This window comes from Ursus arctos, chromosome X (genome assembly GCF_023065955.2).
Source record: "Ursus arctos isolate Adak ecotype North America chromosome X, UrsArc2.0, whole genome shotgun sequence".
Taxonomy (NCBI): Eukaryota; Metazoa; Chordata; class Mammalia; order Carnivora; family Ursidae; genus Ursus; species Ursus arctos.
The window spans coordinates 74,216,798-74,235,860 of record NC_079873.1 but is presented as its reverse complement, the minus strand read 5'-3'; the positions used below and the strand labels follow the sequence as shown (position 1 = coordinate 74,235,860).

The window sequence follows — 19,063 nt, the reverse complement described above, 5'->3', positions numbered from 1 at the left end:
TTCTTGGCATTAAGCTCAAATTCCCCTGGTTGTGGATACTAAGGTTTTCAGACTCCCTACTAAGGAATTTGCCTCTGGGGGAGAATAAAATAAGCTAATGTATTTGATTCCTAGAGCAACTCAAAATTCCAAAGGAAACAATTGTTTTGTCAGGTACTTTGGATCATATAATTTATAGATCTGGTTATTACCTTGTCTAACCCTCCATCTTCAAGTCAACCCACCCATGATGAGAGCTTCTTTTGAAAGCCTTCCAGAGAATAATTTTATACAATGCTTTATTACTCATTCCAGATTTTTACCCCTCTGAGCATTTGAAGTCCATTTGCTTTCATTCTATAATCAAGACCAAACCCAACCAAACCAAACAAAAACCAAAAACCAAAAACCAACAAGAGTTTTCCTGGAAGATATAAATTACCCTTCTGCCTTTTCTGGACTTTGAAGTTGTGCAAACATTTCTATACTACACTGGCAAGAAGGGCTAAAGAATACTTTAAGAAAATCTTATGATTCCCACAGGTATGTGTGTCTGAATATATTCCATGATTTCCTCCTGACCAGGTCCTTAAAGAAACGGTCCTGTAGGGGCACCTGGGTGGCTCAGTCAGTTGAGCCATCTGCCTGCGGCTCGGGTCATGGTCCTGGGGTCCTGAGATGGGGTCCTGTCCGGGCTCCCTGCTGAGCGGGGAGTCTGCTGCTCCCTTTCCCTCTGCCCCTAACCCTTGCTTGTGCTCTCTCTCTCTCAAAAAATCTTAAAAAAAAAAAACCAGGAACACTCTTGTACTTCTGTTCAGTTGAAGCTTCTCCTTCTAAAATGTTCTTACATCCTGTCTTTATACTTCAGTTTATGCCTTTTCACTCATCCTTAATATTATCATAGGCAGACAACATTGAATGTATTATCTTAACTTTATTTAATAAGTAAGTATGCATTACATATAGGTTGCAAATCATTCTTGGTCCTGTGAAGAGGCAGGTGGTTAATCTGAAGCAAAATGAGAGCATGAATCCACAGTTCTATTGCTACTGAAATACTTCTTCTGGGTGTCTTGTATGGGTACAGTCTCCCTCAATACCCATTCAAAGCAGGCTTTGCTGTCACCTCTCCCTTCAGCTGAGGGATTCACAATATCTAAAGTCAGCTTGTAAAGAACCTTTCTGTATCAGAGGTAGTTTTATGCCTGCATTATGAAGACATCTCGTCAAAGATTCCACAAAAGGAGCAGAAGGGAAACACCAGAGCTCAGAGTTGGAACCAATTATTTTTTTCAAGCTAAGCATTGGCCATAGTAGCAAAAGTACAACCAAATTTTGGAATAGCCTGTTCAGCTATTTAACATCAAAACATGCAGTAGCCTGTACAAACAATAGCTTTTAGAGGAAACCTTGAGTTTGGTTTAAGCACCAAGAACACATTTTAAAAAGTGAAAAGTACATTTATGTGCAGTGACTAGTGTAGTGAGCTAAATGATGGCTTCCCCCAGATATGACCATGTTCTAATTCCTGGAACCTGTGATGTTACGTTATTTGGAAAAAGGGTCTTTACAGATCCAATTCAGTTAAGAATATTGAGATGAGGAGATTTTTATGGATTAACCAGCTGGGTCCTAAATGCCACAACAAATGTTCTTATAAGAGAGAGGCAGAGGTAGATTCGATATACAGAAGGAAAAGAAATGTGAAAACAGAGCAGAGAGAGATTTGGCCACAAGCCAAGGAAAGAATGACAGTCACAAGAAACTGGAAGAGACTAGGACCAGATTTTCTTCTGGAGTTTCCAGAGGGAGTACAGACCTGACAAGACCCCAATTTAGGACTTTAGGCCCCCCCCAAAATAAAGGAATAAATTTCTGTTGTGTTAAGCTACCATGTTTTGTATATTGTTACAGCAGCCACAGGAACCTAACACAGAATTTGGTAACAAGAATTAAGGTACTCCTATAATGAATAACTAAAAATGTGGAAGTGCCTTTGGAGTAAATAACGGGTAGAGGCTGGAAGAATTGTGATGCATTTGATAGAAAAAAACATACACTGCTGTTGGAAATATGAATGTTAAAGGTGCTTCTGGTGAGCTCAGAAGGAACTGAGGAACATTTTACTGGAACCTAGGGGGAAGGTGATTCTTGTTATATAGTGGCAAAGAGCTTATCTGAATTGTTTCCAACAGTTGTGTGGAAAGTAGATTTGTAAGTGATGAACTTGGATAAGCTGAGATTTCCAAGCGAAGTGTTGGAGGTAGGGCCTATTTTCTTTTTGAGCTTATAGTAAAATACAAGAGGAAAGAGGTAAATTGAGGAAGTAATTGTTAGCAGAAAGGAACTAGCACTTGATAATTCAGGAAATTCTGAGCCTATTCAGATTGCAAAAGATGCTAAAATTAGCTGATGCACTATTAGGATAGTGTGCTCTGGAGATAAAACCAACCTCTGGCTAGTGTTGAAGAGATTAGTCATTGACTCATGGATCCGCTCAACCATCTCAACAGAAGCCAAGAATAGAGATGGCATTATGCAGCGAAGATCTGTGAGGACTAAATGTTGAATCAATTTGACATACACGGAGGTCCACAAAGTTTTTGAGAAACAGTTCTGGCTTGGCCTGAAAAGGACTGAGATAGGACAAAATGAGAGAAGGTTGTCAGACTGCCGAAGTTTTACAGGCAAGAAAGAGGATGATAAAGCTGCAAACATGTGCTACCCTTCAATATAAAGGGTCATTCTCCGAGTGGAACCGCAGGTACAGAGGCAGGGGAGCAGAGGCATAAATGCAAACCATGGGCACAGAGATGGAGACTTGATCCATGGGCCAAGAGGCCAGAACTGCAGGCTTAAAGGATGGAGTCCTGAAACAAGTAGGATTGTCAGGCCAAGAAACCTAAGGGGATTTTGCCTGGTTGAATTTTGAAGGTCATCAGGCCATGTGACTTCTTTCTACTTCCATTTGCCCTGTTTCGAAATAGGACTGTCTATAACTATTGCCCTATGTCTGTTCCACCATTGTATTTTGGAAGAAGATAACGTGTTCTGCTTCATTGACTCACATTTGGAGAGGAATTTTGCCCCAGGATTTTCATCTATACCTGATTTAGATGATCTAGACGATGAGATTTGGGACTATCGAACTGATGATGTTTGGATGAGCTTTTAGATTTTGAGTTGATGTTGTAATGGGTTGAGACTTTTGGGAACGTTGAGATGGGGTGAATATATTTTGCACATGGGACAGATACAAATTTGGGGGGCCAGAGGGCAGACTGTATTGGGCTGGGGTGCCTCCAAAAAGGTATGTCCACATCCTAACTCCCAGAACCTGTGAATGTTACCTTATTAGGAAAAAGGATCTTATAAGAGAGGCACAGGAAGATTAGCTACACAGAGGAGAGAGTGATTTGAAGATGGAGCAGAGACGGATGTAGCCATAGCCCAAGGAAAGCCAATAGCCACTACATGCTGGAAGAGGCAAGGGAAGATTTTCCTCTAGAGACTTTGGAGGGAGCACAGCCCTTCATTTTGGACATTTTGCCACAGGCACCATGAGGGAATACATTTCTCATGTGTTAAGCCGCCAAGTTTGTGGTACTTTGTTACAGCAGCCAAAGGAAACTAATGCAACTAGTAAACATTTTAAGGATTTTGTATTTTAAAAAATCATTCTGAAGAAAATCTGCATAAACTGGTGCTTCTCACTGTGGCAGTAATAAACCCAACAAAAGACTTTAGTGTAATTTGGTTCTATACTAAAAATGTTACTATGTGCTTTTTCTGGTGATAATTTTCAATCTCAAACAAAACTGCAAATGGCTAAAGCAGGACCATTATAAATCTGGGAAGTAAATCCTTTAACTCAATTATTGGAACTTCACGAAAGACCCTGAAAGGTTCCATACTGTTTGTGAAAACCATGTGGAATTTCTCTAAATACAAATATATAATTTATGAATAATAGTATTTCATTCATTTTTTTCACAAACTAAAAAATAAGGCAAGTTCACATCTCGAAGAGGTGATACGCATCAGTATTTTTATCCTGACCATCTTTTTTTTCTCCTGACCATCCTGATAATATGGCATGGCAAATGCCCCTAAATTTTAGTCAGGGTTACTATTTCAATATACCATTTTCCTACAGCCTGAAAGGCTACCAAAGGACTCAGGCCATACCATGAAGATTTCAGAAAAGATTTTGTGAAGTCAAAAATACACACATTAATTATTTACATAAATTTGAGTATCTTTGCTGTTGTTAAGAAAAAGTGTATGAAATTGATATGTCCCTCAAACTTGTTTATGTATGCATATGTGTGCGTGTCAAGATAGGATAAAACTGCAAAATCTCAGATACTGTTATTCTTTTTGATTTCTCTATTGTAGCAGCTTCAGAGATTTTTAAAATATCATACCCAAGTAAGAATGCACTGGAGGAAAAGGTAGCAATTTGAATCATTATACATCTATATAAAGGAGACTGAATTATTGGTCACTTGTTTACATTATTTCAATTGGTGACTTGCCAAACCAGTCGTTTGTTCTTTCTGAATATCTGTAATGTGCTTTGGAGAAGTAGAAATAGGATCTTCTATATAAGAAATATACATATAAGAATTTTTTTTACAGTAATGACAATCATCTGCATGGATTAGTTTTAAAATTATACTCCAGAGCAGTTATACTACATTATTTCAATGCATATTTTAAAGTAATAGACAAGTAAGTTAAGTATAACTTCTATGCCTTCATCTATTTCAGAAAAATGTAAAGCATGTTTTTTCTCCTAGGGTTGTTTTGGCAGCATCATTTTAATTTGTTAATATAAGGTAAGTAAGTATGATGATGATTGAGAAGTTCACTTAGTCACTGGGATGTGGAATTACTGTAGCAAGAGATATAAACATATACACATATATACACATACATACATATAATTTTTTTTCTTCTTCAGACCACCAAGGAAGAATAGGAAAGGGGAGTAGAAAGGCAGATAAAACAGTTGACCTTTCAGACAGTTTTCTGCTGCCTGCAGAGAGAAATCTTTTCCTCTCAGGTCTTTTAGAAACTCTATTCCCTGCTTTCATGGGGGTCATGGGAGAAAGAAGCAATAGAAGAAATAAACCACAGAGAACAGGAATCAATATTTACGTTTTAAAAATCTTAATAAAGGTAACAGAATTTTCAGGTTCATCCCAGAATAAACATTAAATGTGAGGTTTTTCTCAAAAAATAGTCATATGAAGTATTTGTATAAAGTAGATATATGTGCATAATTAGAAAATACCTCTTAAAATGAAGTTTAAATCACTTTCTCTAACTGCTTCTGTTAAACTCTGGTTTATTTTTAGCAATGATAAGTGCCTGCAACATCATGCTGAAACTCTAGATTAATGATAAGTTTAATTTCAGCCAAAGCAGATGAATCCATCAGCTTTCACTTGAGATAAGATTCTAAATAAATTCATGGGGTTGAAGCAGTACTTTTTTTTAGCTTCCAAAATGGCTTCTCTTACAGAGTACCTCTCCAAATAATTAATACACACATTTTCATTGGCCTTTTCTTTTTCTATGTAACAGGAATCAGAAGCAGACATTGAATAATTCTTTCTTTCTATCCCTTTCTTTTCCTTTTTTTTGGGGGGGGGTGACCTGCAAATTTGATTAACATTGTAATTTTTTGACAAAATGAATGTTTTTGAATTTCTTATACATTTCATCATTACCATCAGGTCACACACAATAACAAATAATACACATCTTTACACTAAAATGGAACACATGTTTTATAATCCTTGTAATTGTGTTTGTATTAGTATAATTGTGAGAGGCATCTTGCAATAGCTTTACAAATACAAATACATGCTATTTCACCCAGCTTAGCTTGATCCTTGCAGAAATGCACTAATTTCTTCTCTATCCCTTGAGGGGATATTTTGTTCTTCTCAAAATGTTATGATTTTGTTTACTTAAATACTGTCATATTCTTTGGCATCAGGATTCACTTAGATGAGATAGCTCCATTGTGGCGAGAGCGGGACCTTTCCAAAGGTACTCGTCTGTTATCTGTAAGACAGAGAGAAAAAGAACTAAAACACATGAGCTTTAGATCTTGGCTATTATACAATGTCGGGTCAAGAGAGGTTTTCAAATTGTCCTGAAAATCACTTCAAATGAATATGTAAATAAGTAACAAAGAGCCCAGATCTGAGGAGTTCATGCTGCAGCTCCCAGGCTGAGTTCAAGAGTCCTGCAATCAGCAATAAATAACTTTTCTTGGTAAGTGAAATCAGAGTGATGAAAGAAATGGAAGAATTCTCTCAAGCACAGTCCCCTTGGAAATTGCAGGTGACAACAAAATTCCTTGGTAAAGATGTCAAATTGAAAGGGTCTATGTATGTACAGTACCTTTTGTCGGAAAGCACTTCTATTTTCAATTCCCCACGAGTTTTCTTTTTTTCCCCCATGAGTTTTCAATCTGTATATGGGCTACCTCTAGAGGACACCAGGGTAGGCAGAGCAGAAAAGAATTTTTATTTTTTTAACCATGATGGCAATACGTGCCAATCCAACGAGCTACTGAATCTTTGCCTGACTGTATGATGTAAACATATTCAATATATTATATAAGTCGTTATGGGCATGAATAATGAATAGGTCCTATTCCCCTCACCCATCACAGGAAGAATAATCGCTGTAGAGATAATTGTTGGCACAAAGCCTGGAAAGCAAAGTTTAAAAGCACTGATAGTTGCTCAAAATACTTTTACCTTTAATAGAAAAAAGGTTTACGGCTCTGCATTGTGATGATCACTACTATGTTATTATCACCTCTGTTTTATGCTCAACTTAAATGCAATTGATGTGGGTGAAAATCCCTTTCTGACAAAAGCATAATGTACTTAGATTCTCTATTTAAAATGAGACTAGGTCCCTCGAAATAATGACAACCATCAGCACTTACAGCACTTACATAATGCTAACACTTCACACTTGTTAATTTGCTAATTCACTCAACATCCCTGGGAGATAAGTCTATTTCATTCTACCCTATTATTTCTGCTTTAGTGATGAAGGTTACACAGCAAACCAGTAGTATGATGGGGGATTATAATGCAAAGTTAATGCCTAAATATCAGGACTCCTTTGTTCAAAGATAGATGTTGCTCCTGACCACATCCTCCCTGAAATGCTGATGCCCAAAGAACACATCTTGCCTATCTCATGAGAAGGATGGACTATGAGAAGTGCTGAGGTTTGCTGTGGTACCTTTCTGCTCTGTGCTAGTGTCTATGGACTGATTCCTGGTAGTCTGTAGTTAGTACACAGAACAAAGCTAACTGGCTTCTATGACCTTGGCCTTGTTATTACCACATATGACTGCACTGAGCCAACCAGCCATAAGCTTGAAGTGCATTATAAATGTAATAGTATCACTGAGAGGTGAGAAAGAAAGGCATTTTCTCTGTTCAGAGATATATCTGAGTGAAGGATTATTTGGGTATTCTTTTAAAGATACCATTAAAAAAACTCATTATGTAGTTTGTGATATAGGTCACAATTTCAGCAAAAAATGTGAAGATAACATTCCTAGATAAAGGGCTTATTACTTAGATGTCACTAGTTTGCATACAGATTGGTTTGGGACTTCTTAGAAAACATTGAAAATGAGATTATAATATAATGGTTACCCATGCTTTGCTAGTATTTAAACATTCAGTATTAAAAGCCATCAGATACAAGAATGATGGTACCATTCTCAGAGGATTGTCCCAGCTCAAAAAAGGGCTTGTGCCTTGGTGGTCCTACACACTAAAGTCAATTGGCATTGCACTCAGGAATGCCACTGGCTTCCCATACCATCACTCACAGCCCACTAGATTTAAGACAAGTACCACATTAAAAAACCCAGACTCATAGCATTAAATGATGTGGTGTCAGGATTCACTTATTGGTAGCATTTGGTATGAGAAAATACAATTTCAGGTGAAAATGAACTGAGTAAAGGACACTGAGGCAAGGATAGTGGAAGACAGGATAAAAACCGGTTCAGGGCCCAAATCTAGCTCTTGGCACACACAAGAGAGAATTATTCTACATTTCCTCCCTCTCTTCCTTCTCTCTCTCTCTATATTTTTGGTAAAGAACTGATCCCTATGTTAATGAGATAATTATAAGAGGAAGCAATTCTGGAAAGGTTACCACGTATTTTTGAAATGTCAATGTACAAACTTATTTATGGAAAAAAAATGCCATTAGAAACAATGGCTACAACGACTAACCTGGATTTTGTAATCAAATTACAATTTTCTGCATTTATATTAAAACTATAGTTTAGGTGCAGAATGTACTCTAGATTTGTATGGATCAGGCAGAAAAGTGCACTTCAGAAGATAACATGTTTATAAATATATACGATATGAATATATATATTCATCTTTTTTCACACTCTTAATAGCTTGCAATCTAATGATGGAAACTTCTCATGCTCAAATTCATGTCTTCTTTGAGGCAAAGATTGAAAATCAGTGAATTGGTTGAAATAAAAGTCCTATAATTATAGTATTAGATACTAAAGGGGTAAAAATCTGGTGTGACCCTGATAAGGTAAGGGCACAAAGTTGATATCAAATTTATGAGAAAGCAAATATTACATATTATTGCTGCCAGAGGTGATAAAGTAATTTGGGTGATTTGAGAGTGACTGTATTTCCTATTTGGAGATGTAGATGGAGGAAGTGGATGCTCATGTGATGATTTGAGAGTTGTAGAAGACCCAGACTGAACAAAATTCACTTTTTTAAAAGGTTTTATTTATTTGAGAGAGAGAGAGCACATGTGAGAGACAGTGCACAAGAGAGAGCATGGGCGGTGGGGTGGGGGGCGCTGGGTAGAGGAGGGAGAGGTTGAGAGGCAGGCTCCCCGCTGAGCAGGGAGCCCTGTGTGGGGCTCCATCCCAGGACCCTGGGATCATGACCTGAGCCAAAGGCAGATGCTTAAGCGACTGAGCCACCCAGGCGCCCCCAAATTCACTTTTATAACTAGTCTTATTCTCCCAACACTACTGATACTAGAATAGTTTGGATGGCAAAAATAAGGGCCTCTCCTCTGAAAAGTCAATAGTTTAAAACATATGTACTCACCTGAGATGACGTGGAGGGCTTTGTTAACAAACAGTGCCTTCCCTTTCCGATTTGCCTGTTGTCTTTTTAGAAACCAAAGAAAGGAAAAAGTAGGAGGCATCTGTCTATGTTTGTATACTTGTTGGGGATATTGTGCAATGAGATACAGGAAAACACATTTTGTTAGAGGATGGGGGAATATGATTTGTCATACTCTTTCTCTGCTTTCATTTTCTTAATGTATGAGGTAACGTATGATAGGAAATAAGAAAGCCTACAGTGTCTAATATATCCTCATGATCTAAGAATTAAGAAATTCTATTGTTTGTAAAAAACAACAACTAACAAAGCAGTAAAGCCTGAGATGTCAGTCCCAAGATGTACCTTCCAAATCCACCAGAGTTGGGTATTCTCTTTGATCATCAAAGGCTTGTCTTTGAAATATGCCCCATATGAAGGTGAAGATTCTGATATTACAGAGAGTGTCTGGTCATAATGGAAGTTGGAGAGGGCCATAGTTATATAAAAATGTGCATTCTATGGAGGACGGGTGGTCAAAAATAAAACACTATTCCAATCTGTCACAAAAAGAGAATATGAATACATGGCCCAGCTTTAACATGCTTCCACACATTCTGAGTATCAGGTTAACCAGTTCAAACCAATGTCAAGGTTTCTCCACTGTCCTAACAGCAATAATCTTTATGCTTTTTCTGAATATAAACTGATTTGACATTCATCTCAAAACCTTCCCTACTGAGTTCTACATTAGTAAATGGATTAAACCCATTACTGTATTGATCTAAAATTCATTCATGCAATCATTTATTCAGCAACTATGTACAAAGCACATCATCCAAGAAATACCTGAACGTTCCAAAGTTTCAGACCAATAGCTAAATTTACATCACTAATTTCCTTCTTACTGAAAACTTTGTCAAGTGAAATAACTGAGGAATAAACATATTATAGATAAAGCTTAGCCAAACACTATGTGAGACAGAAAAAGTACTCAAGCCTATGGTATGTAACCTGAAAATGTACAATTAATCCTTCACAAAGTCAGTGTATGCCAAAGGTACAAGGAAATATCTTGTATACATCAAAAGTAGGACAAGTTGAGATTGAAAAACTGTGATAGGAAGGCCACATTCATTATTTACTTTGCTTCAGATTAGGAATCTATCTGTTGTCTATGGAACAACACTTTCCTTCCTGGTACTCATAGGCATGTAGATGTATCAATGGTAAGCTAACATAATGCACTTTATCCTCCCAGCAGAGTAACATAAAATAAATGTGTTTGGTATATACTGTATATTGTATTACAAAATATCCAATTTTAATGCGAGAAAACAAAGTAAAAGAAAACCTCTGTGATTTACTATGCACTTTGTTTTCCCCAAAGCTCTTAAAAAGTAATGGTGTGGTAGATTGACTATCAATGGGTAGGCATTATTTCCAACACATAGAGCAGAGGACTGGGTTTATGCAGCTTAGGCTAAGAAAACCAAGAAAACTAAAGGTGCTTCAGGAAATGTCTATTGGGTAGATGTTTGCTTTCCAAACACTGATGAAAGAAAGATAATTCATCTTAGACCGTAATACTAAAATTGTCTCATATAAACGTACATTTTTCCTCTTATGTCCCATGATTCTAAAGCTGTTTGGTTTGTTTTTCTCCGTGATGTTTGGGATCCTAAATTGATAAAATTTCTCACTTGCTAGAATTGACTGGAAGGTAACAGCTGAATTAGGCTTGGGCCTAATCTCTTGGTGGAGGACAGCCAACTGACCCATTAGTTGACCAGATTTGTTCTCTTCACTCTTACCAGAACAGTGATAGTGTCTTTAAAATACATACTTTTCTGAGAGACAGAGAGTGAGCACGTGCACGCACGCGTGTGCACACACACACACACATACACGAGTGGGAGGGAGGGGCAGAGGGAGAGAGAGAATTTTAAGCAGGCTCCATGTCCAATGGGGAGCCCAACGAGGGGCTTGATCTCATGACCCTGAGATCATGACCTGAGCAGAAACCAAGAGTCAGATGCTTAACCAACTGAGCCACCCAGGCACCCCAAGATATGTATATATTTTGAACTTAAACCATATGTGCAATTTGGTATTCTATATTTTCACTTAACATTTTATTGTAGAAATTTTCCATGCCATTAAACTCCTGAAACATGATATTGAAAACCTGATTTTTAATGGCCATATAATCTTCTTTTTATTTTATATAAATACACCGCAATTTGGTTAACCATTTCTCTACTGCTGGATGTTTAAGTTGTTCCCATTTTTTTTCTATTATAAAAGCCTCACCATGAACATCCTTATATCTTTATATATACCATGTATGGAAGTGGCTTTGTTAAGTATGCAAAATTAAGTCCAAATTGAATTCCAGAGTAGTTGTATTAATTTAAATCCAATTGGCAGTAAGTACATTAATTTGTGCTATCACATTGTTGAGTATTAATCTTTTTAAAATGTGCTAATATGAAAAGTGATTAATGGTATCTGATTTGTTCTTTTTGCATTTCTTCAAATCCTTGTAAAGTGGAATTTTCCATATGTTATTATCTATATATCTTCCTTTAAATGCTGGCCAGGTCCCTTGGCCATTAATCTCCTGGGGTCTTAGGTTTTGGTTTTGTTTTTATTCCGGAATCTACATATTAAAGATAGTAACCAATTTAAATATTTGTTAGAACTTTTTCTTAGTTTGTTGATTACCTAGTTTGTGTTGTGGGTTTTTAGAAATATGGTTTTTTTTCCCCATTATACTTGATTTTTTAATTTTTATTATTGAATTATAGTTGACACATGATGTTAAATGTCTGAGGTGTACAACACAGTGACTAGACAATTCTATACACTATGCAGTGCCAACCATGATAAGTGTAGTTACCATCTATCACCATACAATGTTACTGCAATATTATTGACTATATTTCCTATGCTGTATCTTTCACCCCCCTGACTTATTTTATAACTGGAAGTTTGTACCTCTTAATACTCTTCCCTTTTCTGCCCATCTCCCTACTGCCCTCTGCTCTGGAAACACCAGTTTGTCCTCTGTATTTATGAGTTTGTTTCATTCTGCTTTTTGTTGTTCATTTATTTTGTTTTTAGATTCCACATATAAGCGAAATCACATGGTATTCGTCTTTGTCTGACTTATTTTACTTAGTGTAATACCCTCTAGGTCCACCTATGTTGTCACAAATGGTGGGTTTTCATTCTTTTATGGCTAATATTCCATTGTGTGTGTGTGTGTGTGTGTGTGTGTATCTTCTTTCTCCATTCATCAGTTGATGCATACTTAGGTTGCTTCCGTATCTTGCTGTTGTAAATAATGCTGCAATAAACATAGGGGCTTATATTTTTTCAAATTAGTGTTTTCTCTTTCTTCGTGTAAATTCTCAGTAGTGAAATTATTGAACTGTATGGTACATGCAAATCAGGACCACAGTGTGATATGACCTAACACCAGTCACAATGGCTAGTATAAAAACAGACGAGGAATAACAAGTGTTCGTGAGGATGTGAGAAAAGGGAACCCTTACGCACTGTTGGTGGAAATGTAAGTTGGTATAGCCATTATGGAAGACAGTATGGAGGTTCCTTTAAAAATGAAAAAAAAAAAAAGAAGAACTGCTTATCTTTTCTTTTAGGGGTTTTATGGTTTCAGGTTTGACATTTAAGTTTTCAATTTTGACTTTATATTTTTGTATGGTGCAAGAAAGTGGTCCAGTTTCATTCTTTTGCATGTTGTTGACCAGTTTCCCAAACACGGTTTTTGAAGAGACCGTCTTTTTCCCATTGCATATTCTTGCCTCTTTTGTCATTAGTTAACTGACCATATAAGCGTAGGTATATTTCTGAGCTCTCTATTCTGTTTTATTGATCTACATGTCTATTTTTGTACCAGTACCATACTGTTTTGATTACTATGGCTTTGTAGTATAGTTTGAAATCTGGAATTGTAATACCTCGAGCTTCATTTTTCTTTTTCAAGCCTGTCATGGCTATTTGGGGTCTTTTGTGATTCCTTACAAACTTTAGGATTATTTGTTCTAGTTCTGTGAAAAAAATGCTACTGGTTATTTGATAGGGATTATATTGAATCTGTAGATTGCTATGGGCAGTATCAACATTTTTAAAATATTGGTTCTTCCAATCCATGAGCATAGAATATCTTTCCATTGTTTGTGTTGTCTTCAATTTCTTTCATCAATGTTTTATAGATTTCAAAGTACAGGTCTTTCACCTTGGTTAAATTTATTCCTCAGTGTTCTTTCTGGTTCAGTTGTAAATGGGATTGTTTTCTTAATTTCTCTTTCTGCTACTTTGTTATTACTGAAGAGAAATGCAATAGATTTCAGAGTGCCTGGGTGGCTCAGTCGGTTGAGTGCCCAACTCTCAGTTTTGGCTCAGGTCAAGATCTCATGGGTCGTGAGACAGAGCATCAAGTCGGGCTCGCTGCTCAGTGGGGAGTATGCTTGAAGATTCTCTCCCTCTGCCCCTACCCCTGGTCACGCTCTCTCTCTCTAAAATAAATAAATAAATCTAAAAAAAAAAAGATTTGGATTTCTATATATTAATTTTGCATCCTGCAAATTCACCAAATTTATTTCTTATATAATAGTTTTCTGGTGAAATCTTTAGAGCTGTCTCTCTATATAGTAATACGTCATCTGCAAATAATGATAGTTTTACTAATTCCTTACCAATTTGGAAGTATTTTATTTATTTCTTTTTTTTGTATGATTGCTGCAGCTAGGATTTCCAGTAGTATGTTGAATATAAGTGACCACAGTAGACACCCTTGTCTTGTTTCTGATATTAGAGGAAAAGCTTTCAGTTTTTCACCATTGGGTATGATGTTCATTATGCATTTTTCAGATATGGTCATTATGTTGACGTATGTTCCCTCTAACCCTACTTTGTTGAGATTTTTTTTTATCATGAACAGTTGTTGAATTTTGTTAAATGCTTTTTCTGCATCTCTTGACATAATCATATGGTCTTATCCTTTCTCTTGTTAATGTGATACATTACATTGATTGATTTGTGGATATTGAACCATCCTTGTATCACTAGATAAATCCTACTTGATCGTGGAGAATATTTTTTTAAGTATATTGTTGAATCTGATTTGCTAACATTTTGTTGAGGACTTTTGAATCTATGTTCATCAGGAATATTGGCCTGTAAGTATTTTTGCAGTGTCTTTGTCAGGTTTTGGCATAAGGGTAATGTGGGCCTTGAAGAATATATTTGGAAGCCTTCCTTCCTCTATTTTTTGGAATAGTTTGAATGTTTGATAGAATTCACCTGTGGAGACATCTGGTCCTGGACTTTTTTTGTTGCACACTTTTTAAATTAATGATTTATTTTTATTATCAGTCTGTTCAGATTTTTCTATTTCTTCCTCATTCAGTTATGGAAGATTGTATGTTTCTAGGAATTTATCCATTTCTTCTCGGTTGTCCCATTTGTTGGCATATGATTTTTTGTAGTAGTCCCTTATAATCCTTTGTATTTCTGTGGTGTTCATTGTCACTTCTCTTTCATTTCTGATTTTACTTGAGTCTTTTATCTTTTTCTTGATGTGTCTGGCTAAAGGTTTATCAGTCTTTTTTATCTTTTCAGAGAACAGCTCTTGGTTTCATTGATCTTTTAAATTTAAAATTTTTTACTCTATATTTCATTTATTTCCACTCTAATTTTATTGTTTTCTTCCTTCTAAGTTTGGGTTTTGTTTGTTCTTCTTTTTCTATTTCCTTTAGATACCAGGTTGGATTATTTATTTGAGATTTTTCTGATTTTTGAGGTAGGTTTGTATTGCTATAAAATTCCCTCTTAGAATGGCTTTGGGTGTCCCAAATATTTTGGACTGTTGTGTTTTCATTTTCATTTGTTCCCATGTATTTTTTTATTTCCTCTTTGATTTCTTGGTTGACCCACTGATTGTTTAGTAGCATGTTGTTTAGCCTCCATAAGTTTGGATATTTTCCAGTTTTTCCTTGTAATTGATTTCTAGTTTCATATGTTGTGGTCAGAAAAGACCCTTGATATGATTTGAATATTCTTAAATTTATTGAGACTTGTTTTGTGGCCTAACATGTGATCTATCCCGGAGAATGTTGCATGTACACTTGAAAGGAATGTGTATTCTGCTGTTTTTGGATGGAATGTTCTGTGTATATCTGGTAAGTACATCTGGTCTGATGTTGTTCAAAGCTACTGTTCCCTTATTGATTTTCTGTCTGGATGATCTATCCATTGATGTAAATGGGATGTTTAATAAGTCCCCTATTATTATTGTATTACTTTCAATTTCTCTATGTCTATTAATAATTGCTTTATGGACTTAGGTGCTCCTATGTTGGGTGTATTGATATTTACAATTGTTATATCCTCTTGTTGGATTGACCTCTTTACCATTATGTAATGTCCATCTTTGTCTCTTCTTCCAGTCTTTGTTTTAAATTCTGTTTCGTCTGATATAAGTATTAATACCCCATTTTTTCACTTTCATTTGCATGAAAGATTTTTCTCTATCCTGTCACTTTCAGTCTGTATATGTCTTTAGGTCTGAAGTGAGTCTATTGTAGGTAGCATATAAATAAGTGGGTTTTTTGGTATTCATTCTTTCACCCTATGTCTTTTGATTGGAGCATTTAAATCATTTATATTTAAAATAATTATAGATAGTTACATACTATTGCCCTTTTGTTAATTGTTGTCTGATTGTTTTTGAATTTCTTCCCTGTTCCTTTCTTCTCTTGCTTTCTTCCCTTGTGATTGATGACTTTCTGTAGTCTTACGCTTGGATTCCTCTTTCTCTCTTTCTCTCTTTTGTACCTACTATAGGTTTTTGGTTATCATGAGGCTCATTTATAACATCTTAAGTATATAGCATTCTATATTAAGTTGTTGGTTGCTTAAGTTAAAACACATTCTAAAAGCATTACATTTTTACTTCCCCCTTCATGTTTTGTGTATATGTCATATTTTATATCTTTTTATTTGTGAGTCCCTTAACTATTTTTTAGATAAAATTAATTTTACTATGTTTGTCTTTTAGCCTTTATGCCAGCTTTATAAGTGATTGATACCTTTACTCTATGTTTGCTTATACTCATGAAATTTTTTCCTTTCATAATTTTCTTCTAATTATGGCCTTTCTCTCTTGAAGAAGTCCCTTTAACGTTTCTTGTAAAGCCAATTTAGTGGTGATGAAATCTCAGCTTTGTTTGTCTGAGAAACTTGCCCTCCTTCAATTCTGAATGATAACCTTGCCAGGTAGAGCTTTCTTGCCTGCAGGTTTTTACCTTTTAGCACTTTGGATATATCATACCATTCTCTTCTGGCCTGCAGAGTTTCTACTGAAAAATCAGCTATATGGGACTTCCCTTAAAGCAACTTATTTGCTTTTTCTTGCTGCTTTTAGGATTTCTCTCTTTAGCTTTAATCTTTGATGTTTTCATCGATACATGTCTTAGTGTAGACATTTTTGGGTTCATCTTGTTTGGGGGTTTTCTGTGATTTTTGGACCTGGGATGTCTGTTTCTTTCCCCAGGTAGGGAAGTTTTCAGCTATTATTTCTTTAAATAAGCTTTCTGCCCCTTTTTTCCTCTTATCTCCCTCCAGGACCCACGTAATGCGATTGTTTATACACCTGATGTTGTCCCAGAGTTCCCTTAACCTGTCCTCATTTTTAATTTTTTTAATTTTATTTTTTAAAGATTTTATTTATGTATTTGTCAGAGAGAGACAGCAAGAGAGAGAGAGCTTGCACAAGGAGGGGGAGTGGCAGGCAGAGGGAGAAGCAGGCTCCCCACTGCGCAGGGAGCCCAATGCTGGGCTTGATCCCAGGATCCTGGGACCATGACCTGAGCCAAAGGCAGACACTTAACTGACTGAGCCACCTAGGCACCCCACCTGTCCTCATTTTAAAAAATTATTATTATTATTTTTTTGCTGTTCAGCTTGGGTGCTTTCTATTACCCTGTCTTCCAGATCACTGATCTCTTCTTCTGCATATTCCAATCAGCTGTTCATTCCCTCTAGTGTATTTTTCATTTCAGTTATTATATTCTTCAACTCTGATTGGTTCTTTTTAATATTTTTTATCTCTTGAAGTTCTGAGTTCATCCACTCTCCTCTCAAGTCCAGTGAGCATCTTTAGGACCATTACTTTGAACTCTTTATTAGGCAGACTGCTTATCTTCATTTCATGTAGTTATTTTTTTTTTAAAGTTTTGTCTTGTTCTTTCATATGGAGCATATTTCTCTGTCTCCTCATTTAGTTTGACTTTCTGTGCTTGTTTCTATGAATTACATAGAACAGCTATTTATCTTAGTTTTAAAGGAAGGGCCTTGTGTAGGAACATCTCTATGTGTGCCTGATTGCTTTGGCTGGCTGGGCAGAGCTGTAGGAGGGACTGATTGGGGGGTCTTGGGGCACTATGCACCAGGACCACCCTAGTTGGATGCTGGAGCTGAAGTGGGCTAACGGTCCCAGGGCTCTCTACATAGAGGGCATCTTGGCAGGACAGCTGGAGCCAAAGCGAGTGTAGGCTGGAGCTCCTGGGGCATTCCTCCCAGGGGGCACCCTGGCAAGATGGCCGGAGTAGAAGCAGGCATAGGCCAGGAGGTCCCAAGATGTTATGTCCAGGTGGCTCCCTGGATGGACAGCAGGAGTGGAGGTGGGAATGGGCTAGGTGGTCTTGGGGTGCTCCATGCAGGGTTATCCTGGTGGAATGGGTGGAGCTTAGGTGGGCAAAGGCCAAGATGTCTTAATGCAACTCCATGCAGGGGGTCCCTGGCTGGGAGGTCCTCAGATGCTGTATGCATGGGGTGTCCTGGCGAGTCCTCTGGAGCTGAATTGGGTGCAGGCCTTTGGTCTCCCAGTATGCGCTTCACTGGGGTCATGTTGGGGGTATGGTTGGGGCTGATGTGGGCTAGGGGCACGGGACTCACTGAGGTGGGAGGCCGGCTAGGGTATCTGGATCTTGTTTCTGTCTGCACTATCAAAGTGGAGAGGAAATGTAAATGGCACTTGCCAGCACCTCTGACCCTGGAGAGAGCATTCCAGCAGCTTCCCTGCCATTTGGCAGATGCTCTAGGGCCAGCTCCTTTATATTCTAGTTTCCCTTTTAAACTGTAGCTTTTATACTGTGCCCCAGAGTGGAGGAATCCTCTCCTAGTCCCTCAGTACTATCCCTCCCCACTGCAGTTTGCAGCATCAGGGGTGGGGTTCTCATGATTACCATGCCTCCATCTCTCCTGCCATTCTCTATGTGGTCCCTCTGTCTTTTGTTGTGCATAAGTTGTTCAGTCAGGCTGCAGTTTTTCAGGAGGAATTGCTCTATATGTAGGTGTAAATTCAGTGTGTCTATGCAGGAGGTGAGGTGAGTTCAGGGTCTTCCAATATAACTGTCAGACTGAACTCATTTTTATTCTTTTTATGTAGCTAAATCTATTGATCTTTTACACTGTGATCTGTTCCTTTATTTTTCAGTTTAGAAAGTCGTTCTCTAGCTAGAGACATCTGATTAACATTCAACTGTCTCTTCTTGTTTTGTAAGGTCTGTTTTTTTTCACATTTATCTATTTAAACGATCTAGAATTTATTTTGTTGTACAATGTCAGGTAAGTTTCCATATTGATTTCTCGTTTTCTTTCTTTGTTTTTTCTTGCAGAGAGAAAATGGGTTGTCCCAGAACCCTTTGTTGAATAATCATGAATTTCTACACTGATTCATGATACCTCTTTTCATATGTTAAATTATTATACTAGTGTACATTTCTGTTCCATTGACCTAAACATCTTTTCAACTATGTTTGTGCCAATACCATCTGATTTCTTTCATAACATATTTTAATATCTGGTGGAGATAATCTTCCATAATTTATATTTTCATTTCA

At 37.0% G+C, this 19,063-nt stretch overlaps 1 protein-coding gene across 6 annotated transcripts in view; it reads right to left on the bottom strand.

The window, feature by feature from the left end:
* Nucleotides 1–893: 893 nt before the first annotated feature.
* The window catches only part of DIAPH2 (diaphanous related formin 2), a 992,113-nt gene continuing 973,943 nt past the window's right edge, over nucleotides 894–19,063 (bottom strand). For all 6 annotated transcript variants that reach the window (XM_026483534.4, XM_026483533.4, XM_057313019.1 and 3 more), the window contains one exon: nucleotides 894–6,057. In XM_026483534.4, coding sequence (XP_026339319.2) covers nucleotides 5,993–6,057 — 65 coding nt within the window. In that variant the 3' untranslated portion in view covers nucleotides 894–5,992. The remainder of the gene's footprint in view (nucleotides 6,058–19,063) is intronic.